The sequence below is a fragment of the Cervus canadensis genome, chromosome 1 (genome assembly GCF_019320065.1).
Source record: "Cervus canadensis isolate Bull #8, Minnesota chromosome 1, ASM1932006v1, whole genome shotgun sequence".
Lineage (NCBI taxonomy): Eukaryota > Metazoa > Chordata > Mammalia > Artiodactyla > Cervidae > Cervus > Cervus canadensis.
This window is the reverse complement of record NC_057386.1, coordinates 108,726,059-108,753,935: the sequence shown is the minus strand read 5'-3', so window position 1 is coordinate 108,753,935 and position 27,877 is coordinate 108,726,059. Positions and strand designations below refer to the sequence as shown.

General features: G+C 58.7%; 1 protein-coding gene and 1 long non-coding RNA gene across 3 annotated transcripts; one reads left to right on the top strand and one right to left on the bottom strand.

Annotated features, from left to right (window-relative positions):
* Window positions 1-800: 800 nt before the first annotated feature.
* Window positions 801-27,805, bottom strand: UPB1 (beta-ureidopropionase 1). Its single transcript, XM_043434561.1, has 10 exons — window positions 27,617-27,805; window positions 21,732-21,903; window positions 20,458-20,545; window positions 15,929-16,023; window positions 11,668-11,829; window positions 9,732-9,901; window positions 5,370-5,451; window positions 4,127-4,169; window positions 2,725-2,879; window positions 801-1,108 (listed from the first exon to the last, which is right to left on the bottom strand). The coding sequence occupies exons 1-10, from the start codon at window positions 27,718-27,720 to the stop codon at window positions 1,025-1,027; spliced, it is 1,155 nt and encodes a 384-aa protein (XP_043290496.1). The 5' UTR covers window positions 27,721-27,805; the 3' UTR covers window positions 801-1,024.
* On the top strand, window positions 1,115-5,361 carry LOC122419753. Of its 2 annotated transcripts, XR_006262981.1 has the most exons (4): window positions 1,115-1,389; window positions 1,748-2,519; window positions 3,251-3,419; window positions 4,145-5,361. It is a non-coding gene; the product is annotated as an uncharacterized LOC122419753 (long non-coding RNA). The 2 variants fall into 2 exon arrangements; XR_006262978.1 differs by lacking the exon at window positions 1,115-1,389 and having other exon boundaries at window positions 1,694-2,519.
* Window positions 27,806-27,877: the final 72 nt, after the last annotated feature.

Sequence of the window (27,877 nt, the reverse complement as noted above, 5' to 3'; positions counted from 1 at the left end):
TGAGGTCTATGCCCAGAATTCCCTCCTCGTCCAGGATTCCCAGCTCTCCTCTCAGGGCCTTCAGCCAGATTAAATCAGGGCTACCCAGATTATCTAGGATAATCTCACTTGCTTGGTTAACTGCCTACAGGCTTAAATCACATTGGCTAAATTCCTTCACAGATTAGCGTCTGACTGGGTAAATGGAGACAGCAGCCCGGCCAAGGTGACAGCTTCCAATGACTGTCTCCGTCCGCAGAAGTCAATCTAGATGGAAGGCTCTCTGGCTGCAGAGCATGGGCTTGAACATTCATGGTTCCCAGGCCCTAGAGCACAGGCTCAGCAGTTGTGGCCCGCAGGCTTCGTTCCTCCACGGCATGTGGGATCTTCCTGGTTCAGGGATGGAACCCACATCTCCTGCATTGGTAGGCGGACTCTTAACCACTGAGCCACCAGGGAAGCCCCTTGCTTCTTTTTAAAAGATACTTATTTGTCTGTGCTGGGTTTTCCAGAGAGACCTTCTATCTTTGTTGTAGTACGTGTGATGTTTAGGGGCAGCACATGGGATCTTAGCTCCCCGAGCAGAGGTTGAACCCACCCCCCACCCCCACATTGGAAGCGTGCAGTCTCAGCCACTGGACCACCAGGCAAGTCCCCCATCTGTCTCGCTTCAAACCAGCCAGCACAAGCAGCGCCTGGGATGATCTTTTAATTGAATCTCTATAATCCACCCAACAAAGTCTAACCACCTCAAAGTGACCAAAGTGAACAGATTCAGTGGATGTGTTACAGGGCTCTGCAACCCTCACCTCCACCCCGTCCCCACACATTTTCATCCCCGGAGAAGGGAAGCGGGCGCTAGTGTGCCAGCCCGCCTCACCTGACCAACCTCCCCGCCCGCCCGGGCCACCTTTAAAACCAGCCTGGACAGCAGCGCCCTCGGGAGTCAGCAGGGAGAAGCCGGACACGGCAGAGCCTGGCGCCCTGGCCGACCTGCTACGGGCAGAGGTGCCCTCCCTGGCGGGCGGGGGCTGAGGGCCGGCGGCTACTCTGTCACAATCTTGGGGGTGTAGTCGGGTTTGACAGCTTCCGCAAGTTCCCGAGCGTACATCTCGTATCTGCCGGTCATCTGAAAGCGAAACACCAAGGACTAGAGTGGTTCCCGTTTCACTCTAAACGCCCCCATCCGCGCACTTCCACATGCTGCCACTAGAGGGCAGCTGTGGGACAGAAACGCGACCGGAAGACGGGCTGGAGGCCAGGACGGTCTCAGGCTTGGATTCGGAGACGCCACCCCGCGTGTGACCCTCCGACACCGATTCCGGGGCGGTGGCGAAGATCACTGAGGCCGACGTGACTCACGCCCCCAGTCCCTCCTGCTGGAACACCTCTGTGATCTTCCACCAGAAGGTGTGGCGGGCTCCCAGGCAGGGGGGAGGAGGGCCGTCCTACCCCCCTGCGCCCCCCACCCCCGACCCGAGAGGGGCTTGACCTGCCGCCGGTCACCGGCGGGAGTGGGCCCCCGGGATGCACACCCTGGCGGCCTGGCTCCGGAGGGCCATCCACTGCACGCAGCGTCTCATCCTGGACGCGCCGGCGGCTGGGGAGAGGCTGGGGGCGGGGCCGGAAATCCCACCCAGGGCCTCACACCCCGTCACCCGGTCATTCGCACCGCCCTCCACCACCCCCACCCCACCGCCCCTCCCTCCCAAAGCTCTGACAGGAGCTGATGCCCATCATCACAGCCTCGGACGGCTTCCGCTTTCAGAAAGTTACTAATGAGAAGTCATTCGGATTACTGGCTCCGACTTCCCATTGGTGCGGAATCCTGCATTAATCTAAGCTTCCCAGGAGGACAGAGACAGGAGACCTTCACTTGGGCAGCGCCCTATCGCTCAGAGGAGGATCTGAGGCACAGGGAAGGTGCCCAAGGACCCATGCTCACAGAAACAGGACTCTCCTCAGGCCTGGAGCCCACGTCTGGCTGGCCCCCGGCACTCCCCGCCCAGGAGTGCTGGGCAGTCATCCCATCGTGACAGTGTGATGTTTATTTGTGTGTGTGATCTGTGAGAAGCGGGTGCAGAGTCGGTGGAAACACCCTGGGAGGCTAACATGGCAACACTCCCTCTGTGTGCCTGATGCGCTGTACTCCGGGGTGGGGGGTCCCAGGCCGCAAGCACCCCGTTCTAGGAGGCGGGCACTTACAATCCTTGGAGACCCACCACCTTCCCTACAGGCTATCAGGTCCCCAAGGCCTCGTTTTACAAGCGGGCGCATAAGGCAGGGAGCCAAAGTGGCTTGCGAGGCAGCGGCACCGCCAAGGCCACAGGCCTATTTCTCTCCTCGACCGACTTCCCTCCATTGTCCGGGCCCAGACTTGGGGCCTGGCCACGGGCAGAGCCAGACACACACATTCATCTTGTGGTAAGTGCAAGTGCCTGGGAAGGAAAAGAGGATTAGTGAGGCCAAGCCACTCTGTTCTCTGGACAAATGAAATTGAGATGAATCTGCTCGAAGGCGCCCAGAATCTAATAAATCAGGTGAGTGGAGAATTTATCGAGGCCTGCTGCCCCGGGCAGTGTTTGACCCCGTGGTTCCCTCCCAGGCCCCAGGCCCCAGCCCCCGGCCTTCTGCGCAGCCCAGGGAGGGGGCCACGCGGTTGGCCCTCAGGCCGCCCGGAGCGGTGCAGTCCCAGTGCTGGGAGCAGGCCAGGCCGCATGGAGGAGCGGGAGCCTGGAGACCCACCTTGAAGCCCCAGATGTCGTTCACCTGCCGGCAGAGGTTGAGGTCCAGCTCGGCGACCAGGACCCCGTCCCGGGTGCGGGAGAGCCCGGGGGTGCGGCTGCCATCCGGGGCCGCCACGTAGCTCGAGCCGTAAAAGTGGCCGAAGTCCCGGTGAGCTGAGGGGCAGCGACCGCAAGGCCCGTGAGCGCGTGCAGACGCTGGTGGTCTCTGCACCGGGGACGCCGGGACGAGGGTCCCCACACCCTCTCCAGCAGCTGCTGTGGCCCCGAGGACCTGCCTCCCTCGTCAGGCCTGGACGCCCGGCCGCCAGCTGCAAGTCGCCCTCAACGCCCTCACCTCTGCCCCAGGAACCTTTCTATTATTTTTAATTAATTTATTTCTAGGTATTCGGCTGCACTGGGTCTTGGGTGCTGCACATGGGATCTGTTAGCTGCGGCATGCGGGATCTTTAAAACTGAAACTAAAATGCTGTCTTATTGCTATACATACATATACACATAGTTTGTTCGCTTGTTTTCTTTTTTAGTTGCAGCATGCCAGATCCAGTTCCCTGACCAGGGCTTGAACCCAGATGCCCCGCACCGGGAGTGCGGAGTCCCGACCCTGGGAACCGTCCTACAGGCCTCCATGGCAGAGGTGTTGGTCCCCGGCTCCAGCATCGGCCACCGCGGCCCCAGCGAGTCGTGTGGCCCCCGGTGAGCTCGGCCCTCCCAGCCACGTCGCCCTCCCCCACTCCGGGCCTCGGGCCCCTCACCAGTAAAGCGGGGTGCTGGCTGCCCTGAAGGTGTGCAGGGAGCATGCGGGCGCCGCCCGGGGCCGGCAGGACCCCGGTCCTGTGACAGGGAGCCCCGTGGGGCCAGAGGCTCCAGTCTCCCAGGCCTCGAGTGGGGGGATCTGAGCGCTTTCAGGAAATACTGCTGTGGGAGGCACACCTGCTCAGTGCCCCTCTGCTTCCCAGACACCTCCTTGCAGATGGGGGTGGCCCCCTCCCACATTCCAGGCCAGAAAGGAGGGCCCGGGCATGGCGGATTCCGGCTCTGCCCACAGAGCCAAACGAGCTGTGGGTTCTAGGAACCCGGGGCAGCCATGCTGGGCTCTGGGGGCACTTGGACAGCTAGGGGGTGAGGGGTGTGGTCTGCAGGATGGAATATGCACCCGTTTCAGGGAGGTCACAGACGGCTCCCCCACGGCTTGGCCCATGTCCACCCCAGTCCCTACTCCATCCTCATCTGGGGTGCCAGGGGGTCACAGCCCCAGGGTCCACACGAGGCGGGGAGGGGGGCAGGTGTGCAGACGGTCTGTGGGGTGGGTCCTGCTCGGAGACAGCAGATGGAGAAGGGACAGCCAGGTTCTCCCCCACCCCCACCCCAAATCAGCCCCACGGAAAGTCACCTGGACGTACCTTTCTTGCCATCCCCAGAGGTGAACTCATTTGGGAAGTGCTCCTGGGAAATAAAACCAAGGTAAGACACACTTGGCGCTAGGAGTGAAGAACCCTCCTGCCAATGCCAGAAGACGTTAAGAGATGCGGGCTCGATCCCTGCGTCGGGAAGACCCCCTGGAGGAGGAAATGGCACCCCACTCCAGTGTTCTTGCCTGGAGAATCCCATGGACAGAGGAGCCTGGTGGGCTACAGTCCATGGGGTCACCAAGAGACGTGACGGAAACGACTTAGCATGCACGCACAAGACACACCTCTAGGGGGTGTTGGCGGGACACTCATCAGAGCTGGCCAGGGGCGAGAGACTTAGGACAGAGCTACAGCGACGTGGACCGGCCTGATGGAACTGGCCCCCCTGAGTCCCAGCCCCCCCGGCCAGCCAGGCATCTGACCAGCCCCAGGGAAAGACCCGGATTTTGCCTTCAGGAGCTTATCGTCTGCTGTGAGAAGAGAAAGCCATTGCTGAGACTGGTTCCCCGGGGCACGGAGGGCATCTGGGACTTCACAACGCCCAGCCTGGGGGCAGCGCAGGCAGCGGGGAGTACCCGCTCTCGATACCTTCCCCAAGACGGTGTGTCCAGCCGGGAGAGGGTGCCACCGCACGCAGGCCGGTTAAAACACCAAGTTTCTCTCCATGGCTGATTCATGTCAATGTATGACAAAACCCACTGCAATGTTGCGAAGTAATTAGCCTCCAACTAATAAAAATAATTGAAAAAAAAAAAAAACACCAAGTTTCTTTCCTGTAGACCCACTTAGGGTTATCTCAGGCTGATCAGATGCTCTGATTAGAGTCTGACATCTGATTAGCAAGAATGCGGAAGAGGATTTGTTACGTAATAAATACCGGGTGTTTGTAGTCAAATCTTTCGGTGCCTGAGGTCAAGGTTGGGGGGAGGACAACGGGAAGAAAGCAGGTACTGGGTGGTGGTCATGGGCTGAGAGCCTTTTAAAATGGTTTCAGCTGCAGACAAGACAGGGCTTGGGCAGGGCTAGCTTTCACGGTGACAGGCCCAGCCAGGCTCCCCCTGCCGGGACCCTGGGACGTGGGGCGTGTGTGCCCAGAGGAGCTGCGACCCTGGGGTCCCCACCAAGGCCACTGCAACTGCTGCTCCTTCCGCCTGGCTTTTGCTGGTGGCCGGGCAGGTCTCCTGTCCTCATCCCTCTATCCCTTCCCGGCCCCCCCGAGGCCTCAGGGACTCACCTGGCCCACGCGGTTGATGGCACAGGTGAAGCAGTGGTTGGCGATGGCTGCGTTCCTGGCCTCGATGGGCCACAGGGACTCACTGTGAGACAGGAAGGAGGGGAACCAGCTTGCCGAGCGCCCAGCCTTTGACTCAGCGGACGCTCAGCCCTGAGCTGCGGCCGGGGTGCCATTCTTGCCACAAGGCTCACGGCGCCCGTGGGTGACCCCACACCCACCACCAACAGGCCAGCTCGTCCCCTCTCGGGCCGAAGCAGCCGTGTGGAGGGCGGCCGACGCTCCAGCGGCAGCCCTGGGTCAAAGCCTCGCCCTGGGCCTCCCCAGGCAGCGCAGTGGATAAGACTCCGCTCTCCCACTGCAGAGTGTAGGCATTCAATCCCCGGTTGGAGAACTAGGATCCCGCAGGCCATGCGGTGCGGTCAAAAAAAAAATCCTTGCCCTAAGTTTCCTTTTCTGAGGCTTCCCCAGAGGAAGGTTGTGCAGACAAGCATGGGCTCGTGGCTTCTGGAAACATCCGTCCCCTTCTCCGGCAGCTGAAGCAGCTGGCGGGGTGGGGGTGGGGTGCTACCCGGCAGGACCCCCTTCACTGCGGCTTCTGCCTCATTCCCTCCCCCCAGGTGGGGTCAGAAACCCACCCCCCCCAGGCTAGTAAACGTCAGAAGGGAGATCCCTACCCTTGTAATACAAATCCTGTCTGACTCTGCCATCCCGTGGACTGTAGTCCCCCAGGCTCCTCTGTCCATGGGATTTCCCAGGCAGATACTGGGGTGGGTTGCCATTTCCTCCTCCAGGGGAATTTTCCAGACCCGGGGTGGGGGGGGCCATTGAACCCTCAGCTGGCGGGTTCTTTACCACTGGGGCTAGCAGGGCGCCCTGTCATGCCGCCTTGCAGAGCCGCCTGTCTCTACAGGGGAGGATTTCAGGCCCGGCAAACAGTAAGCCTGAGAGGAATTCAGGCTGAAGGCGGCATCAGCTCCCCTGAGCTGCCCCCCCATTTCCCACTTCTGAACCCCGAGCCTCGAGAGCAGAGGCCCCCGGCCCCGGTTTCCCTACAGCCCAGGACGGGGACATCCCCACGTGGGCTCAGCTGAGCTCCCCGGAGCCAGCGCCTGCGGGGGTGGGGGGACTCGGTGGGAAACTCTGCTCTGGCGGACACCTGTCTGTCCGCAGCCCACCAGCCAAAAAGTGCCACGGAACTCAGTGGGCCTGCTGGCCGCTGACGGTCTGAGGAACAGCGCCATCGGGGTTCTGGATGCAGAGCTGCGATCCCACTCAGAAACACGGGGTGCCTGGGAGCACAGGGCCCCGGAGCCTTCCTGTCAGCGTGCACCTGGCTGAAACCGGGGAGTAGGTGGAGGGGTGGGTGGGTGCTTGTCACAAGCCTAATTCTCAGCAGCATTCACAAGTCTGGAGGGGGGATAAAAAAATCCCAGCCTTGATGGAGGGACTCATTTTCCTGCTTTTTTTCTCCCCCCAGCTGCTCAGTTGAGCTGACAAAACTTTCAAGAAAGGATTTTTACAGAAACACGCCCGTCGCTGACATTTTCGGGAATTAAATAGACAGGTGTGGAGCGGGCGCCGCGCAACAGGCCCCTTGTGGTTCTCCAGGGAGGGTGAGGGGGCCAGGACCCAAGCTCCAGCTGGCAGGACACCGAGGCTCTCAGACGAGGCCAGAGGTTCCTGAGAGCTGGGCCGGGCTGGGCAGGCAGGGTGCACCGGCCCCTGAAATCAGCCACAGTGGGGCAGGCGAAGGGTGGCCCGAGAGGGTGGGAGGGCAGAAATCTCTGACCACTCGGCTGCAGGGCCAGCAGGGTGACTCAGTTCATCAAACCGCACTGTGCCTCTACGGGGTGCTCGGAACTGGGGGACCCTACGTGCGGACACCCTGCCCACTCCCGGGATGCGCACACGTTTGCACGCACGCGCGTGTGTGTGGGGGGTGGAGGGGTGCTGATACAGGAGGAGGGAGATGTCAGAGAAGGGGATGGGTGCTTCTAGAAGCTGCGAGCTGAGGTGCCGGGCCTCCTGCTTATAAACCCTCAGCGACGGTTCTACAAATAACCCTTCAGGATTTTAAGAAACTCACCCTGCGTCCCAACGTCCTAGTGAACCACCTGTTACACCGCTTTCCACACTCTACGGCCGTCCTCGGCAAGGAGACTCTTGGCAGGGTTCTGACCCCAGCCTGGAAACGCCCTTTCTGCTCACAGGCGGGGGTCACGGAGCTGCGTTAGCCCCGGGATGGGTGGGCCGTAACCGCTGGGGGAGAGGAGCTGGCCCTGACCACGCTCTCCCTTCCAGCTTTTCCCTGTTGTCCATCGCAGGGCCCTGAGCAACGTCAGGCAGGAAGCTTTCCTCTGGTCTCACCAACGTGCCCTCAGGCTAAGGTTTTCAGACTGTAATTATCTGGTCAAGGGTGTAAGGGCTTCCCTGATGGCTCAGCGGGAAAGAATCTGCCTGCAATGCAGGAGATACAGGGGACACGGATTCCAGATTCCGTGGAAGATCCCCTGGAGGAGGAAATGGCAACCCACTCCAGTCTTCTTGACTGGAGAATCCCAGGGACAGAGGAGCCTGGTGGGCTACCACCCATGGGGTCACGAAGCGTCGGACACGGCTGAGCGACGGAGCAGACAGGGGGTGAACGCTGTGGGAGCCCCTCAGGCACGGGGCTCCTGAAAGACCCGTCAGCATTTCAGCCGCCAGCAGAAACACATCCTCCTTGGAGGGCACGAGTGGGTGGGACCACTGCTGTCCAGAAGGAAGATGGACAACTTTTCATAAGCCGAGGACACAAGCCATCACGTGTGTGTTACGTTGAGCGGCTTCTGTTTGCTTAATTGGGGCTGATAGAAGCCCAGAAGTGCTCGGGTGGAGAGCTGAGTCCAGGCTGCAGCTGTGTCCCTCCCAGCCTGCGAGCGGCTGTGCTCGGGGCGGGGGGGGGCGGGGGGGAGGTGGGCACTGGCTTCAGGGACCCCTCTGGGAGCTGCAGCTCGCTGGGTGTGTAACACGTGGCCAGCAGGGAGGCTGCTCCAGGGCGTGGCCCGGGGCGTCTGTCCAGGCTTGCTGGCTGGACGACCAGGAACCACTCTTTCAGGAGACCCCAGACGTGACCGTCTCCTTGTGCCCGATAGCACCCCCCCAGACAGACAGGATGGGCCCGTTCTGTAAGGGACTGGCCGTGCAGATCAGCGCGCTGAGGGAGGGGGCCCCACGTTCAGCAGCAAGTTCGAGGTGAAGTGACAGCCACGTCCCCACGTTTAGAAGACACTCGACGGAAGTTTCGGAAATCTCGCGGCAAGCGAGGGCGAGAGTGACGGGGTGGGCCCCCAGGGGACTGCAGGCTGCCCAGCAGAACTGCCCCCCTCCAGTGGGGACGGGGACTCCCCTCCCTGCCCCAGCCCCCCGATGACACAGCAGACCCTGGAACGCTCTGGGGGAAGTGAGCTGGGGGGAGAGGCATTCACACAGATGCCCGGAACCCTCCTGCTCCTTGATGAGGCAACGCTGGAAACCACCCGTTGCTGGGGAGGGGGAAGCTCTAAAGGGCACTGGTGCTGGTCATGGCAGCCCCGCTGCAACCCCGCGAGCGCCCCGGGGGGCCCTGGAGCCCGCCTCCCTCCCACCCCAGCCCTGGGACAGCCGCTCTGTCTGCTCAGGGATAAGGCAGACACCACGTGGCTGGGTAAACACAGGTGGCAGAGCCCCTTGACCGATCTCTCAAGGACACTCTCAGCTCGGACCGCTCGTCCACTCCTTCTCTCCCCGGGGGTCTGCAGACAGGAGGCCAAGGACCCCTCCGTCGTCATCCCCCCCCAGGCGGGACGCCCAGGTGGGACAGGAGGGGAGCCAAAGCTGCTCAGGTAACCCCCGATGCTCTGGGCCCTTAGAAAGGGAGCTTTCCCAAATCCTGCCAGTGGTCCCTGCCTGAGGCCTCGCCATAGCCAAGGACGGTATTTCGCAGCACGGCCCTGCTCTTCAGGGCAGTGTGTCCAAGTCTGGGCAACCCCCAGGGACTGCAGCCCGCCAGCCTCCTCTGACCGTGGGGATTCTCCAGGCAAGAACACTGGGGTGGGCTCCCCTGCCCTCCTCCAGGGGGGTGCTCTTCCTGACCCCAGGATCGAACCCGCATCTCCTGCGTCTCCTGCGTCGGCAGGTGGGTTCATGACCATGTAGCCCAATCTGGGGAAACCCCTCAGCTCTTCGAGGGGGGACTGTGACGGACGCTTAAGTTGGCGGACCCTACCACTCACCGTCCCAGGGCTCAGGGGCGGTGCAGATCCCTGCCTCTGTTCACCCAGCCCGCCTCCGCGCCCCGAAACCCGGCCCCCAGACCCCCGCCGAGCCCCCTGGGCCCGGGACCTGAGCGCTCCGATGGTGGCGGAGGGGTTGAAGATGATCTCAGCGCCGTTGAGGCTGTACATGAGCCAGTTGAGGGGGTGGTGACGCCCGTAGCAGATGTTAACGGCGATCCGCCCGAACCGCGTCTGGAACACGGGGTGGCCCAGGTTTCCCTCCATGTAGTACGTGGACTGGAAGACAGAGGGCCACGGACGGACGCTCGGAGCCGCCACGCTTCCCTTTTCTTAGTCTTGACAGAAAAACGAAACTCACCCATCCTCCCGAAGGGACACTCCTGGTATGACTCTAAACTCCGAAATTTCAGACCACTTAAAATAAACTAAAAATTAAAAAAAGACCCAAACCTGAAAACCCAGACACAACATGAACAAGCTTACCTGAGGGGAAATCACCGCGGCTTGAGCACTTGCCCACAGACCTGCGGTGACACGTCAGAAAGTCCCCAGAGCTACTTCCCGCAGCGTGTCAAGGATAAACTGGGGTGAGGTTTCATCCCAGCACCACTAGAGGCCAAGGCCTGTGGTCAGTGCTAACACAAGCTGGTCAACGTCCTCACCAACCATCTGTCCCCGCCCCGGCCGGGGGGGACACGCCATCACGTGTGACCTCACCGGCCAACAAAGGCCCATCTGAGACTGGAATTCCACTGAGAAGGTGCCCTTCTGCAGAAGCTCCCTGGACACACACTGCCTGGGGTCAAGGACGTCCCCCATGGCCGGCAGGCGGGACACAGTCCTGCCGACTCCGCCAGCCCCCTCGGGGTGCCAGCCAGGGTCCCACACAGGTCCTCTCCCTGCCTTCTGCCTCCTCCCGTTAACCTCAAAATTCGCCCGAGCTGGGCAGCAGCCAGGATGCAAGCCCAGCGTGGACACGCGAGCAGATCCTGGTGCGCGGAGACAAGCCCGCCGCTCTCTGCGGGGAGCTCCAGACTCAGCCCAGAGTGAACAGGCCGGGGGCGCGGCGTCCCGCCCCCGCCTCCAGCGGTCCCTGAGGAACGCTGGGCGCTTCTTTCTCCTCGGGGGGCCTCGGCCAGCTCCGCACACCCCTTCATATCTGCCCGACCGGCCTGGGAGCAGCTGGGACCCGCACAGCTGGGGAGGGCAGAGGGTGTCACACCCTGACCAGCTGTACTCACTGCAGATCCAGTTCAGACTCCGGATCTCAGGTGTTAGGTGGGGTCCATTTTCTGCCAGCAAACGTGCACCTCCCTCCACCCATGATGGCCATTAACCAGTTAGGACAGCTAACCACTCAGGCCCTGAGTACGGGCCGAAGCCCCAGCCTACACACCTGTGCACACACGTGCGCCCCGCACGGTCACCTGACACTCGGACGTCGCTGACTCAGACCCCACGGGAGCCACAGACAAGGACCCCCCCAACCCCCGAACGAGGCCTAAGGCTTTGACGGACGAGGAGCTCAGGGCCTGCAGGGCCCCAGTGATCACTTCAGGCTTGTGCACTATCGCTTCTGGTTTTAACTTACGTGCAACTTTTTCTTTTTCCTCTTTCTTTTTTAAATTATGGAAGTGTGATAACACACTGACAGGAGACTTGGAATATAGAGGACAAAGTTACATACAGTTCCCCTACCTATTACAATTATTATTTTTTTTAAAGCAAACTAATATTTTTAGCTGGAGTTTCAATATCAAACTCTCAAAAACCTGAACAGAATGAACATCCAGAAAAGCAGAAAGTCATAGTAGACCTGAAAACATGCTCCTTACTTTCAAGAAGAATTCCAGGAGGCCAAACCAGGTTATATTTTTAAAAATATTAGCACATATAAGAACATAGCCCTCTGTGCTAAAGACGCGTGGGGACTTGCCCGGGACTCCAACCGTATCCCAGTTGCCCACGTGATGCAGGGCGACGCGGGGAAGCCACACTGCGTGGCGGCCAGGCTGCTCATGGGCCCAGGCGGGGAGGTTCACCTCGTTGAAGTCGCCCACTCTGGGGATGTGGTTCTTCCTCGTCTTGCCCAGGACCGCTCCGGAGCTGGAGATGACCACGGCCGTGTTCCACAGGACGTCCCCGTGGGCCGAGTCTCGCTCCAGGATGGGGGACACCACCACCATGCCATGCTTCCTCGCCAGCTGGAAAAACAGACGAGGCACCACCCTCCTTTCTAATCGCGCCTCGGACATCTTTATAGAGGGATTCGAGGGTCCTCCTAGATAATGTCTGGGTTCCGAGCTCTCCCTACGCTTGTCCTTTTAAAGACCAAATGCCAGCGCTGTTCTGATGCCTAAGCTTAGCTACATAGGAACCGGCATCGTCCTCGGGCACTCCTGGTGGGCGTGGGAGGATGGTGCAGCTGCTGTGGAGAGCGGTAGGGCCATGCCTCCAAAATTAAACCCCGAACGACCACATGACCCCCCAACCCCACTTCTGGATCTCCCCAAAGGCCCGAAATGCGTCCTTTTCCTCTCTCCGCTACAAGTGAGAAGAACAGCTGTTTCTTCATTCCCTTCACCATTTACTACGTGCCACGTTACAAACAGTGGGTCACGGCTTAGCGACCGAACAACGACGACGTCTGTGCCAACAGGTGAAAGACTTTCTCTACTCTTTTTTAGATTTTTTTTTCAGATGGCACGATTCGAGGCCATTAGTTTGCATTGCTTGAATATGACATGTTCGTATAATCTTTTTCTCCCAGACATGCTGTAATTCCATCTTGGATTTCTCCTTGATCCAAGATCTAGGAGACAGAGTTTCAGTCTCCCAGTGGCTGCCTTTTTGCATTGCCCTGTGGTGTTGTGGTTTATGCTTTGACGGGTAGTTGCTGGTTGTCTGTAATATTTGCCTGGGATCAGCTGGCCTGCAGAATACAAGCCCTGCCCCTGGCAGGGGGAGTGCGGAGTCCTAACCCCTGGACCATCACGAAAGGCCCGCTCTCCCGATTCTTAAGCATTATACCTTAAAACAGTTCTAGTCAGAATCAAATCACTTGACATTTCCATGAGCCTAGGGTTATATCAGCAGTGTATGGGTTATATCAGGATTTCTGAAACGCTGAACATAGCCCTGGGGACCTTTCTAGTGTGGCTGAGGCTGATTTCCTAATTCTAAAGGGTGCAGAGAGCAAAGTCTTCTGTTTTCCAACCCTGTGACCCCTCAACAAAGATCACAGACCCTGCAGTACAAATAAAATAAAGGCAAGCCTCACGCCACTTCCCACAGACCTTCAGACCCAGAGGCAACACCGAGACAAAATGAAAAAAGCAGATAAGGCGCGTTGACAAGGGTGTGGGGAAACAGGAGCCTTCACAAAACGCCGGCAGGAATATAAGTGATGTTGGGCTCCTCACGGAGGCAAACACAGCCACCACAGGGCTGGCAACTGAGTGGGAGCATGTGAGTGCACACGCGTGTGCCCGGCAGCGCTATTCACGGCAGCCAAGGGTGGGAGCAACCCAACCGTCCAGAGAGCCTGGCATACACGCGCAACCCACTCCAGCAAGCTTGCCTGGACAGTCCCATGGAGCCTGGTAGGTCCGTGGGGGTCACAAAGAGTCGGACACAACTGAGTGCACACATACACGCGATGGAGTATTTTGTCATTTTGTTCAGCTGGTCAGTCGTGTCCACCTCTCTCTGACCCCATGGACTGTAGCCTACTAGACTCCCCTGTCCTTCACTATCTCCCGGAACTTGCTCAAACTCATGTCCATCGAGTCCGTGATGCCATCCAACCATCTCATCCTCTGCCGCCCCCTTCTCTTCCTGCCTTCAGTCTTTCCCAGCATCAGGGTCTTTTCTCATGAGTCGGCTCTTTGCATCAGGTCGACAAAGTATTGGAGCTTGAGCATCAGTCCTCACGACGAATATTCGGGGTTGATTCCCTTTAGGATGGACTGAATGGAGTGTTATCCAGCCTTAAGAAGGCAGGCAGTCCTGGCCCATGGATGAAGTGGCTGTGGTCTCTGATGCGGATGAAACTGAGGACGTTACGCCAGGTGAAACCAGCCAGGGGCAAAAGGACCAGCACTGCAGACGTGCACTCAGGCGGGGCATCTACAGTAGTCGAATCACAGAGACCACGTGGGACGTCAGGTGCCCGCAGCGGGAGGCGGAGTGGAGTTGACACGTGGCTGGAAGGTTTCAGATCTACCAGACGACAGGTCCTGGAGGTCTGTCTCGTAACGCTGTGAACTGACCGCTACACTCAAAAGTGCTTAAGACGCTAAATGACGAGTTTCCTACCACAACCTGTGTGCGTATGTGCTCAGTCACGTCACACTCTTCGCGACCGCATGGACTGTAGCCCGCCCCGCTCCTCTGTCCCTGAAAGCACCTAGGCAAGAATACTGGAGTGGGTTGCCATTTCCTCCTCCAGGGGATCTTCCCAACCCAGGGATCCAGCCCTCGTCTCCTGCATGGGCAGGCAGATTTACCACCAAGCCACCTGGGAAGCCCTTTTAGCACAATAAAAAAAGAAAACAACGGATTTCTCTGGCAGTCCAGTGGTTAAGACTGCGCTTCCACTGCAGGGGCACGGGTTCAACCTCTGGTTGAGGAACTAAGATTCTACATGCCTCTTGGCGCAGCCAAAAAGAAAAAAAAAAGAGGAAAAAAAAAATCATCATGTGTCTCATCTACCCAAAAAAACCCCCAGAAACCCAGAACCCAACCAAACGTAACTCCTGGACACCAGATTCCTTTCGTCTCAAGTAAGAACTACAGGATCTGGGGGGGACCAAGACGAGCAGCCCCAGCCGGTCTTCTGTCCTCAGCTCTTACCGGCCCGTCGCTAGCCCCAACCTCAGTGAGAGGACAGAGAGGTGGCGCGGCAGGACGCCGGGAGCCACGCGGGGCCCTCGATGCGGTCACGGGTCCCCTGGACCAGCGCGTTCCCATCCTCCTCCTGTCCCTTCCCCCTCCCGTCCTGGTTCAGACTCGCCGTCTGAGATCACTTCCCGCCCCGTCCTCTTCCTCTTCTTGTCCGAGGCACAGAACCCCCCGTTGGGAGATGTCCCCCTCCAGCCTGAGAAGAGGGCTGTTTGGAATCACGGCTCCGTATTGACAGGATCACTATGATCACAGCACTGCTTCAAAAGCCCCGAAGTTTCCGCAGGAATGAAGGGAGTTTTCTGAGGTGAGAACGAGCATAAGCCACCGTGTGGGAGGTCATGGGGGTTTCTGGGGTGACCGCTCCATGAAGACACAGTTCACGGAGCGTAAAGTCCATCGTTTCAAAGGGCGCCATTCCGTGGTTTTCAGTACACTCAGAGTTGTGCAACCAACACCACAACCTAACTTTAGAAAGTTTTCAACACCCCAAGCGGAAACCCCGGCCCCGTGAGCATCCCTGCTCATCCCTTCTCCCCGCTTAGCCCCAGGCAGCCATGGACCTGTTCTCCGCCCCGACAGAGCTGCCCTTCCTGGACAATGCACATAAACAGGATCGTGGAACACACATCATGAGGCTTAAATAAAGACAAATGAGGCCCAGTTTCTACACCGAGACGGGCCACACAGAGAAGCTTCCATAACTCAAGTGAACAGCAAGCGGAGGAGCAGGGCTCTGGCCAGGGAGGCGGCCTTGACCCTGGTCCCCAGCTGCCAGGGCCGCCCCTCGCTGGCTGCAGACCCTGCTCTGGGGCGGGGGACGGTCACCCCCAGACCCCCTCTGTGGGCTGCAGCTCCCTCACTTAAAAAGCCATGAAGGGGAACTTCTCTGGGGGTCCAATGGGGAAGAATCGGCCTGCCAAGGCGGGGGACACGGGATTGACCCCTGATCGGGGAAGATCCCACCTGCCGCGGAGCAACCAAACCTGCGCACCCCAAAGACCGAGGCCGCGCTCCAGACAACAGTCAGAACCGCCACCGCCGAAGCCGGCACGCCTGGAGCCCGGGGGGCCCAACTCGGGAGGGGCCCCCACTCGCCTCAACGCAGCAAGGGAGGCCTAGCATAGCCATGAATAACACTAATTAATTAATGTCATTTTTGAAGAAGCCACGAAGGGCCCTTCTGGCTCTGAAACCGATTTCAAGTGAAATCAGTCTGTTTTTTTTTTTAAAAAGGGCAATAAAGAGCCTTATCTACTCTTATCTGGCAAAACCAGAGCCAGGCGGGCGCACTCTCCATGGGGAAGGCCCACCCCGGCCGCGGCGGCCGCGCTCTGACCCGCACGCGTCCGGCTGCCCCCAGGGGCTGGCTTGCTGGCTAAAGGCAGGGTAGCGTCCTACCTCCTGACAGAACTTGGTGGTGGGCCCGTCCTCCGCTGACTCGGCAAATTCCGTCCACGGAAGCTTCTCTCTCGTACAGAACGCAAAGGGCATCGCTGTGGAGAGGAGAAAGCTCAGAGTCACATCCAAGCGCGGGGCCTCCAAGGGGGCGCCTCGGCCTGGTGGGGGGCGTCTGCCTTCCGAGGCCAACTCCCGGCTGTGGACGACAGGCGGACCCTCCCCTTTTCCGGCTTCTAGGGGTGAGGCCACCCATCCCTCCTACTGTCTTAGACACACTTGCAGCAGAAATCTAAACAAACGCTTGCACACCCAGGCTCACAGCGGCTGAAAGATGGAAACGACCCAAGCGTCCATCAGTGGGTGAAGGGTTTGATGGTGGTCCCCCCGTTCGATGGAATACCATCCTGTAGCCGCTCAGTCGCGTCCGACTCTCTGCGACCCCATGGACTGTAGCCTGCCAGCCTCCTCTGTCCATGGGATTCTCCTGGCCAAGAATACTGCGATGGGTGGCCATTTCCTTCTCCAGGGGATCTTCCTGACCCAGGGGTCGAACGCACGTATCCTGCATTGGCGGGCGGATTCTTTACGGCTGAGCCACCTTACTCAGCCTTAAAGAGGCAGGAAACTCTGACACTTGCTCCAACACGGGTGAACCCTGAAGACACTGTGTGTGGTGAGTAAGGCAGGCAGAGCAGGGACAAGCACTGTGTGGTTCCAGGTACACGGGGCGCCCAGGACAGGCGGGTTCAGAGGCACAGAGCGGGAGGACAGCTGCCGGGGCTGGGGGAGCGGAGAGCGCGGGGCTGATGTTCAAGGGGCTGGAGCACCAGTGTGGGCAGATGAGGAAGTGCCACACGTGGATGGTGGCGATGGTTACGCGACAACGTGAATGCGCTGAATGTTACAGAACTGAGCCCGCAAAAACATGGTTACGATGGTGAACTTTGTTACGTCTATGCTACCGCGATTTCCACCACACACACACACAGGGTTTCCCTGACGGCTCAGCGATAAAGAATCCGCCTGCCACGGCAGGAGACGCGGGTTCAATTCCTGGGTCGGGAAGATCCCCTTGGAGAAGGAAGTGGCAACCCACTCCAGTGTTCTTGCCTGGAGAATTCCATGGACAGAGGAGCCTGGCGGACTCCAGTCCATGGGGTCACAGAGTCAGACACGATTTAGCGACTAAACCGTACGTGAAACAATTCTGTAGAAGGTACAGCCAGAAACGGGTCCCGAGCTGCTGGCCGACCTGCAGGTTGCCATGAGCATGGCCGAGGCTCCTTGGAGACAGTGTCCGAGGGTCCCTGAGGACGGCGCCGGGACCCTTCCACGTCAATAGGAATGCTCCTTCTCCCGGGGGCCGAGGCCTCTTCAGGAACGAGGAGAGCCGTTCGTGTAATGACCCCAGCAGAAGTCTGGGACAGGCTGGGTGGGCTGAGTGCTCCCCGGGGATGAAAGCGTGATTTCCGCCCTCTCTGGATAGACGACGCCCCACCATCCAGGGCTAACTCAACAGGAAGCTTCATAACTCACTGGTGTTTGTGTGCTTAAAAAAAAAAAAGCAGGAACATACACCAGCGGTAACAATTCAAAGAATGGCAGGGCACCAGATTCTCAATGGAGGTTCCCTCTGTGGGGGTGGGGTGGGGGGAGCTGGCAGGGGATAGGCACCAGGGAGGCACGCACTGCGGCCAAGCGTGCTCCGCCGCCTCGGGCACACGCTTCCGCATCCGTCGGTCTGATGGCCTTTTCCTGCGTCCCCAGCGAGCTGGAGCCCCCAGCCACGTGGTCATTGGCTCTTCTGGATTCATCCTCCAGGTGATTTCCTCCATACCCTTTGCCCGCTTCCTGCCGAACTGTGAAGTCTTTTCCTTCGTGACTTGGAACAGTGAATTCCTTCTTCGGACCAATTCCGTGCAGAGTTGGCCCTCCGTACCTGTGGGTTCCCCCCGCCCCCCACCCCGACTGAGGGTGGAAAATGTTTGGGAAAAAAAAATTCCACAACGTTCCGAAAAAGCAGAACTTGAGGTTGCCACACAGAGGCAACTATTTACTTGGCATTTACACGGTGTTAATGCCACTGGACGTCTCTGAAACCGACTGGCCTGCAGGGAAGGTCTGTGGGAAAGCTGTGGGATGTGGCCGAGGAGGACTTTACCTGGTTGCTGCACGGGGCGTGTGTGGCCTCTTTGGGGGTGATAATTGTCATCAACTGGCGACCACAAATCGGCACCTACCCTGGGGGCTTGCCCTGGGTGATTGTGCCGTGGCAGCTGCTGACCCCCAAAGCCCCTGCAGGAGTTCACTGTCGAGAGCCAAAACGAGGCACTCTGCCCTGGGAAAACTGGCAGGACAGGTCTTCAGAGAGTTAGGTGTTCTCAGAGGCTGATGTTATGAGCCCAGCTCCTGTATGCCCTCATGTCTAGAAAAGCGCGAAAATCCTTCATGGTGACCACTGTTCCCCCTGAACAGAAGCTTCATGAGACCAGCAGGAACTTTCTACCAAGGAAACATACGCCTGCTTGCATGCACTCCCCCGTGACCAACATCTCATACAGACTGACCTCCCTCCGCCCCCTTCGGAGCAGTCTCTCGGAGCTGTCTGAGGCGTTGTCTGCTGGGCTGCGGTCCTCATACTGCCCCCAATAAAACTTAACTCTCACGTGGTGTGTTTTTTTTTAAGTCGTCACAGCCTTTCCCAAACCCGGGCCGTGTGCCCAGCATGGTGCCAGGCCTGGTGAGAGGCAGCCTGTCCCGATGCCCCTGCGAAGCGAGTGTGGCTCCTCATCCCACAGAGCAGCAAGGGGGGCACCAGGCTCCCCAGTCCCTTCCAGTCCCTGGCAGCCTGGGGCGACGGTGGTACCACCACCACCTCGGCCGCCCGGGACGTGGCCCACGGAGGCAGCAAAGTGGGCGGCAGGCTCTGCCAGCAGCAGCCCCGGGGGCCTTGGCAGCAGGCTCAAGACTCCCCAGGCTCCTTGGGTGAAGACGGATGAGCTATTTTAAGGAAGCCAACAAGAACGCTGTTGATAACAAAGAAAGATCCTTAATGACCGCTCACTCGCCGCTTTCAGAGCATTAGGAGACTCAAGGGCCCCAAGAGGATAAAACCTCCCTTTCCAATTTCATTTCAGGTTGCTAAGCTCTCCACATTTCTCCATTTCCATTTTAATGGTTTCTTTTCCTGTTTTCACAACCCCTGTAGTGTAAACAAACTTTCAAAAGCAGCATGGGGAAGGCAGGTTGGGGGAGGCTGGCTGCAAAGTTCTAACCACATTTTCCTAGTCTGAGAGAAAGGGGGTCCCCCATTCACTGAACCAGCACTCCCCGAGGCAGGCTCTGGACTTAGACCCTGCCCTGCCCTCAGGAGATGCCAGCTGAGATGGGGAGCTCAGTGGGAACTTGCTGGGGTGCTCAGTTCTGTGCAGGGGAGTCCCCAGGGCCCCACAAAGGAGGGGGTGTCCACATTAAGCCTTGATGGAGGGGCGGGAGTTTTCCAAGAAAGAGAAGTTGGTTAAACCATCCAGTAAATACTTTTAGCATCTGTCATGTACCAAGGATTATTCAAACCGCTAAAGATAAAATGGGGGTAGGAGAAAGAATAAACAGAATGTGATCCATCCATATAATGGAATACTATGCAGCCATGAAAAGGAAGGACAGTCTGACACTTGCAACAACACAGATGGACCTTGGAAACATGATGCTCAGTGAGACAAGCCAGACACCAAAGGTCAAACACTACAGGATTCCACCTACACGGGGCCCCGAGAGCAGTCAAATTCATAGAGACAGAAAGTAGAACAGAGATTTTTCAGGGATGGGAGAGTTACTGATGAGTTAGTGCAGAGTTTTGGCTGGAGATGACAAAAAAGTCTGGGTCGAGATGGTGATGACAGTGAAAACAACTTTGCGACTATATTTAACATCACTTAATTGTACATTTACCGATAGTAGCAACATGCGTGTTTTACAATCAACATTTTTTGAATGTTGAAAAACATGGAGGGGGGTGGGGATTGGGATGGGAAAAATTACCACCACCCAGGCACTGACCACATGGAGTTTACAGTCTAACGGAAGAGGCAGACACGCCAAAAGTGTCACCGAGAGTGAGCACACACGTGACCGGAAATGTGAGGAACAGGATGACCTGCTGGGTACCGGTGGCAGAGGGGGAGCACGCCTCTGCTCTCTGCTGGGTGTGTGTCTGTGTGTTTCTGTTCAGTCGCTCAGTCGTATCCGACTCCTCGCGACCCCATGGACTGGAGCCCGCCAGGCTCCTCTGTCCAGGGATTCTCCCGGCAGGATGCTTTGGGAGAAAGAATTAAAAGGCTCAGAGGAGAGACTGAGGCTCGTGAGAAGGAGGGGGTGCTGGGGTTGCTCGTGCTGCTGACAAAGAACCTCTCGAGGGATGAGAAATGAAAGGAGATTTTTAAGAAATCACGTGGCAGACGCTCTCGGTGACGTGGAGTTAAGACTGCGGTTTTGCAAGCGGCAGAGAAAGTGTCGGAAGAGGGACTTACTCCAAGCCTCCTGGAAGCAGATGATGTTGACTCCACACACAGCAGCCACCTCCACGACGGCCTCCATGCGTCTGTGCAGGGCGGTGACCTGGCAAGTCAAACAGTGAGGATGAGAGCCCATCGGGTTCTACTGGTTGAGGCCAACTTTAGTGCTCATCCCCCACCAGGCCCACCGCAGGAAGACACGCGGGGCGGGAGGTTCCAGGACGCGGGACAGTCCTCCGGCCCGAAGCGTGGAGGTGCAGAGGCCCTGGGGTCCCCCAGGCGCTGGACGCCGCCTGGCTGAGCCTGAGTTTCCCCCGTCTGGAGAACGGGGAGAAGGCTGCCCGCCTTGTGGCGCTGCTGAGACGTGAGCTGCTTGCTGAGAGAGGGGCCCACCACACACCAGAGCCCTCCCCCGGGTCACCTGCCCCCTCGCCCCTAGCCCTGGGACCCCGGTCACTCAGGACACTCTGTGTCCGCGGCTACGGGGATGCCCAGTCCTGCCAGGTCTGTCCCTGCGTGTCCCTGATCTTCCAAGGACGCCCAGCTGCGCCCTCTACCAGAACGTGCTCCCTCCCCGACCTGCCCTGCCCTGCGGGTGTTCTCACGAGTCACCCACGGCGGGGCCGAGAATCGGGGTACCTGGGGTCCCCCAGCCTTCGTGCATCCCGACAGCGGCACCGTTCCCCACGGGGCTTTCCCGTCCCACGACCCCACGAGCTCCTTGGGAGCGGCATCCTCAAATTCTCCGTGTCCTCAGCCCGCCGTCTGGCTCCCAGGAGGTATTTAGAAGTGTTTTTGTTCGGAGACAGAGCAGTGGAACCCGAAGGGGCCAGGCTGAAACCCAGAGACACCGGGTCTCCCCCCACAGGGCCCCGCAGATGCTGGGCTGGGAGCGTGTTTCTAGGTGCTGGGGAGGTAAGGACCGCATCCCGGCCCCGCCATGACCTCCTGACTGGCCAAGGAGACAGATTTGCAACCCGATGGAGGCTGGGGCCGGTGACTCCCGCACCGAGAAGCCAGGCAGAGGCACACGGGCTGGACAGACACGTGTGCTGGCCGGAGCCCAGGAGGCAGGGTTCCAACAGACAGTGCGGGAGCCAAAGGGGCGGCCTCTTCCCTGGCAACTTGAGCTCCATCCCAGGAGCGGGAGGCGAAGAAAGGGGTAGGGGCCCCGGAAGAGAAAGAGAAGAGACACGGCTGGAAGGCAGGGGGGTGACACACCAGGGCAGAGCAGCTAGTCGACCAGCCGGGGACCGGGGTCAAGGCTCTGCAGTCGGGAGAGGCCTAACCTGTTTCACCACGGGGGTGTCCGCGGGGAGCGGGGTTCTGTTCTGAACAAGCCCCACACGCACGGTCCGCGGCCTCCTCTGCTGCTCCGCGGCGGCCTCGAATGCATAGCCCTGCAGCTCGAAGTCCTCTCGGGAGGCGGCCTCGAGAGCCGCGCTGGGCAGGTCGAGCTTCCTAGACACAGGAAGGCAGAGGGCAGGTGAGCTGAGTGGGTCCGCAGCACATGATGACACTCACAGTCACTCCTCCAGCCAAGAAGGGGTGCGTGTGGGCGTCCTGGCAGGAAGGTGCAGGAGCTGGCCAGGCCGCGGCCACGTGTGGGAAGCTGGGGCAGGACTGCAGGACGGGGGAACCACCCCACCCCCGGGGCCTGGCGGGTGGAGAACGGGCTTCACCCCGATTCTGGAGCCGGGAGGCAGAGTGGTTAGGCCCCACAGAGGAGGGCAGGGGGGCAGGGCGGCAGGGAACCCAGCCAAGAGGCTGATGTTCGAGCCGCTGAAATCGGCAGTGGGGGGATTAAAGTCTCAGCACAGGCGAGAGGGGATGCAGTCCCCCAAACGTCTGCGGACTGGAGTCAGAGGGCTCCGTGAGCTGGGGGGTGGTCACAGCAGGTTGCAAGGAGACAGGCGAGCAGGAGGCCAGGAGTGATAGCAGGACGGAGGGTCACGAGCGTCTGAGGACCCCTGTCCTGCCGGGACTGCCAGCGGAGAGGGCAGCTCCCGGCCCAGTGCCAGATGGGCAAGGTGGGGCCCAGGCGTCCAGACCAAAGGCTGAAGGGCTCATCCCGGTGTGTGGTTTATTAACAGAGGCAAGTGGATTATTGATAAAACCTCCCACCAAAGTGACCACGGGCCGAATGGCAAACACTGATGCCCGTTATGCCCCCGCCCGGGGGTGGAACCTGCAGGCAAGGGCCCAGGAAGAGCTGACCATTTAGGGGGTGAGAGGGTTACGAAATACCCCGAGAATGCCTCAGAAACTCACCTGACAGCCATTATCTAATAATACTCCTCTCCTCCTTTGAATCCCTTTCTTAACGACGTTTCTTTCAAAATCATAGCCCTGTCAGCCCGACCCCCTGCCACCGCCCCCCTGCCAGGCGCTTTCCCCCGTGACGGCTCCCTGACAGCTCAGAGCTGGGTTCCGCCCCTGACAATCAGCCTGCTTTTCAAACTCGTCAGGGCTCCGTGTGCTCCGGCAGGTTAGAAATAGCTGCAAAGCCCACACCTTGCCTCCTGTTGCCGTGGGGGCCTCAGACGGTCCCCCGCGCCCCAGGAGAAGTCCCCCCTGAGGCCGGGGGTGGGGGCCGGGCGGGCGGGCGGCCCGTCCTCAGCCAGGAGGAAGACATCAGCTGGGAAAGCTCACCGGAGGTCCGCAAGCCCCCAGCTGTAGGCTGGTCCTTTCAGCCTCTGGCCAGCCCGCCCCGCCCCAGCTCCCTGGGGACACCCGGCCCTGAGGCCACCACCTGGAGGCTTTCCCTGCCCTCCTGTTATCCTGGCCTGCCATCACCCCGCCCCGCCCCACTTCTTCCTGGAGAACCCACCTGGCCCTCAAGCTGCACCCTCTAACCGTGTCCTATGTCCACCAGGGGCTCGGCTCACAGAGGTGGGGGGGCGCCAGACAGCCAGGCGGACGGAGCCCAGCCAACGGACCAGGACCTCACATGTGGGCTCTCTGCTGGCCCTCCCTTGGCACCTGCAGCGGGCTCTCTGCTCCTCTGGTAACTAAGGCCCCCACCCTGAGGGCCTCACTTACGAGTCCAGGAAGGACAGCCCATCTCTGTCCTGTCCTGGCCCCACACACCCCTTTCCAGCGGGGTCAGGCAGGCCTTGCCCAAGGGAGCCCAGTCCCTGCTTCCTTGGCAACCTCTGGCTTCTGGAACTTCTCCTTCCCCTCTAATGGATCCGCATTTTAAATAATTAAACTAAAGCTTTGTTACAAAAGAAACACAGGCTCATGGGGAGGAAAAAAAAAAATCAAATGGTGGAGAATGTCAAATGAGCTCCCCTCCCTCCCAGAACCTAGAGACAGCCCCCCTCAACAATGTCTCCTGTTTCTTTCCAACATTTTCCTATTTGTGTGTGTGTGTCACACATACAAAGGTGTCCTTCTGTATGTTCCACTCTTCTGTCTACATGCCTTTTTCACTTAACACATGGTGGACACCACTCCCTGTCTCCTGCGGACCGACCATAGTTCACCATGACAGTTGTTTGAGTCTCTCCTCTCTTGTTTAGGAAGCACCAGCCTTCTGACTGCTAAAGCCATGTGGACTCTGAGGTCCCCATCCTCCCAGACCTCCCTGAGGCGCCTGACAGTCTGTCCCCATTCTGATCTGCCTCCTTGATACTGGCCCTCGGGTCCTGCAACCTCACATCCTTACCTCTGGACTCTCCTACAAAATCTCCACTTCCTCTGCCCCTTAGACTTCTCCTCTGCACCCACCCCTTCACCTGCAATGACCATCTCTAGGCCTCCCCCAACCCTGACACCCTCTCTCTAGGGTCTCTGTAATGGGTCGTGGGCTGACCTGTGCGCCCCTTCCCCCAGAAAAGATACGCCCAACGTCCTAACAGCCAGAACCCGTGACTGGGAACTTTTTTGGGGAAAAAAGGGTCTTTGCAGACATCACTAAGGATCTCAAGATAAGATCATCTGGTATTACCTAGGGGAGCCCTAAAAGCCAGTAGTGGGTTTTAAAAGGAAGGCCGAGAGGAGAGACACGGGGAGAAAAGAAGACTGTGAAGACAGAGGCAGAGCCTGGCGTGATGCCGCCATGGGCCAAGGAACACCAGAAGCCGCCAGAAACCAGAAAAGGCACAGGAGGACGCTGCCCCGAACCTTTGGAAGACCGTGCCCCTGCCAACACCTTGACTTTTGTACTTCTGGTCTTCAGAACCGTGAGGATACATTTCCTTGGTTGAAGCCATGTGGCATATGGCCATTTGTCACAGCACCCCCACCGCGTCGGCCTGCCCCCCAGCTGCAGCTCATCAGGTGAACCCACACGGGCCACCCAAGGGCCCAAGACCCCTCTGCCAAGCTGGCCGTCGGCACTGCCTATTGAGACTTCTGGAACCCTTCCTCCTCTCTGCCCCCAGGCACTCTGCCCGCTTTAGGCCTCCCCATCATCCACCTCCCCTTTGCAAATGCTCTGAAGGCTCCCAGCACCATCAGGACAATCTCTCCTCCTCTGCAGAGGAGGGGCCCCCAGGATCCACCCCGACTACTCCTGCCTCCTCTCCTGGGAAAGCCCCCACAGTATTCTACTCCCACAGCCCCCAAACGGGCATGTCCCCTGCTGTCTGAGCCTTGGCCCGGAGCACCCGAGCCCCATCCTATCTCCGGACTGACCTCCCCCCCCCAGTCTCTTTCAGGATGCAGCTGAAGCCTGGCACCCCAGGAGCCCTCCCCACTTGCCCCAACCCCATCCACATAAACCCCTCAGCTCTCCCTGCATACTTTCTTGCAGTGCAGGACAACCATCAAAAGACGGAAAGCCCCTCGAGGGCAGGAACCGCGGCTAACTCATCCTAGTACCTCTAATGCCTGAGACAAAAATAAACACTCAATAAATGTTTGTTGAATGAATAAATGTTTCTTGGTTCTGGCTGTGCCTTGATGTTCTTTGGGGATTTTATCTGTTTGGCACAGACAAAGGCCCATTAGCTCACTCACTTAGTAAACACTGGCTAAGCGTCACCTTTGTCTTGGGGGCAGCAAGCGCTCATGAGAGAAGTCAGTCTTGCGTGGAGTGAAGGAGGAGTCCAGGGGAGGATTCCATCAGGCCTCCACAGAGGCAGCCATACCCAAGTCAGGCCATGGGAAAAGAAGACTTTTTTTAATATATTTTTTTTACGTGGACCAATTTTTCAAAGTCTTTACTGAATCTGTTACAATATTGCTTCTGTTTTGTGTTTTGGTTTTTTGGCTACTAGGCAAGTGGGATCTTGGGGTCTCCCTAGTGGCTCAGACAGTAAATAATCCACCCACAATGCAGGAAACCCAGCTTGGATCCCTGGGTTGGGAAGATCCCCCAGAGAAGGGAATGGCTACCCACTCCAGTATTTTTGCCTGGAGAATTCCATGGACAGAGTTTACAGTCCATGGGGTCGCAAAGAGTCAGGGACGACTGAGTGACTGACCCTTTGACTTTTCGTGCAGGATCTGAGGTCCCTAGCCAGAAACTGACCCGTACCCCCCCACACCGGAAGGTGGATTCTTAACCACAGGGCCTCCAGGAGAGTTCCATGAACAGACGAACTTTTAAATGAGTAATTTTCTATCTTCACTTCGCAAACTGTTCATAGCCAAACCCCACTCAATCACAAGTACAAATGGTTAAAACCCCAGAGTGAAGCTTGGAAGGGTTTAGCACAGGGTAGAACAGAACCGAGAAGAGGGAAAAGTAGAAAGAATGGAAAAGGGGAACCACTGACTCAGTTACGGTGAGCCGAGCCCCAGGAAGAGGCCTGGTGGTCACTGGTAAATGGAATTTGGCTTCCACTCCAATCCTTCCCTGCTCTGGAGAGATCCAACTGTGTACACCGAGTCCTTCTTACAAGGCGGTCCTTTACCCTGAGCTCTGCAACAAGTCCTGTCACCGACGCGGGACACTTACTTCTCTTTTCCCAGCACTCTCCCTGACACCCACAAGCTCTGTCTTTTCCCAGGGGAGCTTGCCTGCCTCACCTTTAAACACTCCCTGCTTCAGGGCACCTTCCTTAGGAGCCCCAGTTCTCAGAGGTTTCCCCCATCATGAGCCTTCACAAGTCCCATGGAAGGCGGTAATCCAGCATCAGCCCACTGGAGGGGCCTTGAGGGCCGGCAGTCCCAGGCACCCCTCTTTGGGTATGAAGAGCCCTTCTGGACACAGTTCTGTACCAGGCTCACCCCAAAAAGCAGCTGCTCTACCTTCACCATCCACTAGCCGTGAAAACACCTGGGGCTCTGAGGTCCAGCCCCCACCCCTGCCAGAACGCCACATGGGCTGGTGGCTGGGATCCTCTGATCCAATTAACCCCCTCCAGTTTCAGGGGAGCTGACCAGGCGCCTCAAGGTCACTGCCACAAGGTCAGGGAGTGTGTGGTGTGGCTGGATTGGGGGAGCCCACAAACAGGCAAGAAAGTGGAAGGATGTCTGGTCAGGAGTCGCGTAGGGTCAGAGTTTGGATTTCATTCTAAGGGCCGTGCCAATCCCTTGTAGGGTTTTAAGCAGGATATGATTTAAGTCTTCTGGTTGCTTTGAGAAAAGTGGACTGAAGAGAAACAGGAGCAGAAGGGCAAGTGTCTTCCAGCCCTGTGCTCCCGGCGACCAGGAGTGCACTGCCCTTGGAAAGGCCCAGCGATGCACACAGCAGGCTGGGAGTGGAAAACATTTGCTCCGAGCATGGGAGCTAACTCCTGGGACCTGCCAGTGGGAAAGGTCCCTTCGCTCACCAGATTCAGAGGCCTCTCCGTCCCAGGACCCTCCAGAGGCCGGTCACTGCAGGAAGGAGGAGCTGGGGGCAAGACCTCCAGTGGGCCTGATCAGGGCTCTGGCTGGAGGTACAGACCTAGAGAGCCAGCCAGAGGACAGGCCTGGTGCTGGGGAAGAAGCAGATCACTGGAAGCTGGAAAGAAAGCTGGGTGGTCATAGCAAAAGCACAAAAGAGTAAAACTGTCCTTTCCCTCCAGGCTTGTAAGGGTCACGCTGGGTTGTACACCTGAGGTCCCATCTGTAGAACTCAGGGTCTCAGCTCGCCAACCCAGGATTCACCACAGCCCCTGCAGAACCCTTCAGGCCCTGAAGCCCCCTGTCTGGTCCCCCAGACCCACACCTGCTGGCCCCAAGGGCCCCCCGACCCCCACCCCAAGCTCCCTGCCTGGCCAGTCTGGGCTCCACGCACCTGGTCTCTTTGCCATAGAGAACGCGTTTGACCTCCTGCAGTTCTGCGAGTGGCAGATGTTTTTCCAAGCACCGCTCCAGCGACTCAAACCCGGACCCGGCCATGGCAGAAGTCCACACGTTTGTCCAGACCTAGACTGCCTGTTGCCCTTTGCCCCTGGGAGGAGGAGGAGGAGGAGCAGGAGGAGGCAGTGGACAGGCTCGCGCAAGCGCCCTGCCCTCTACCCTGGCGCCCTCCGCCCGCGGAGGACTCCTGTGGGAC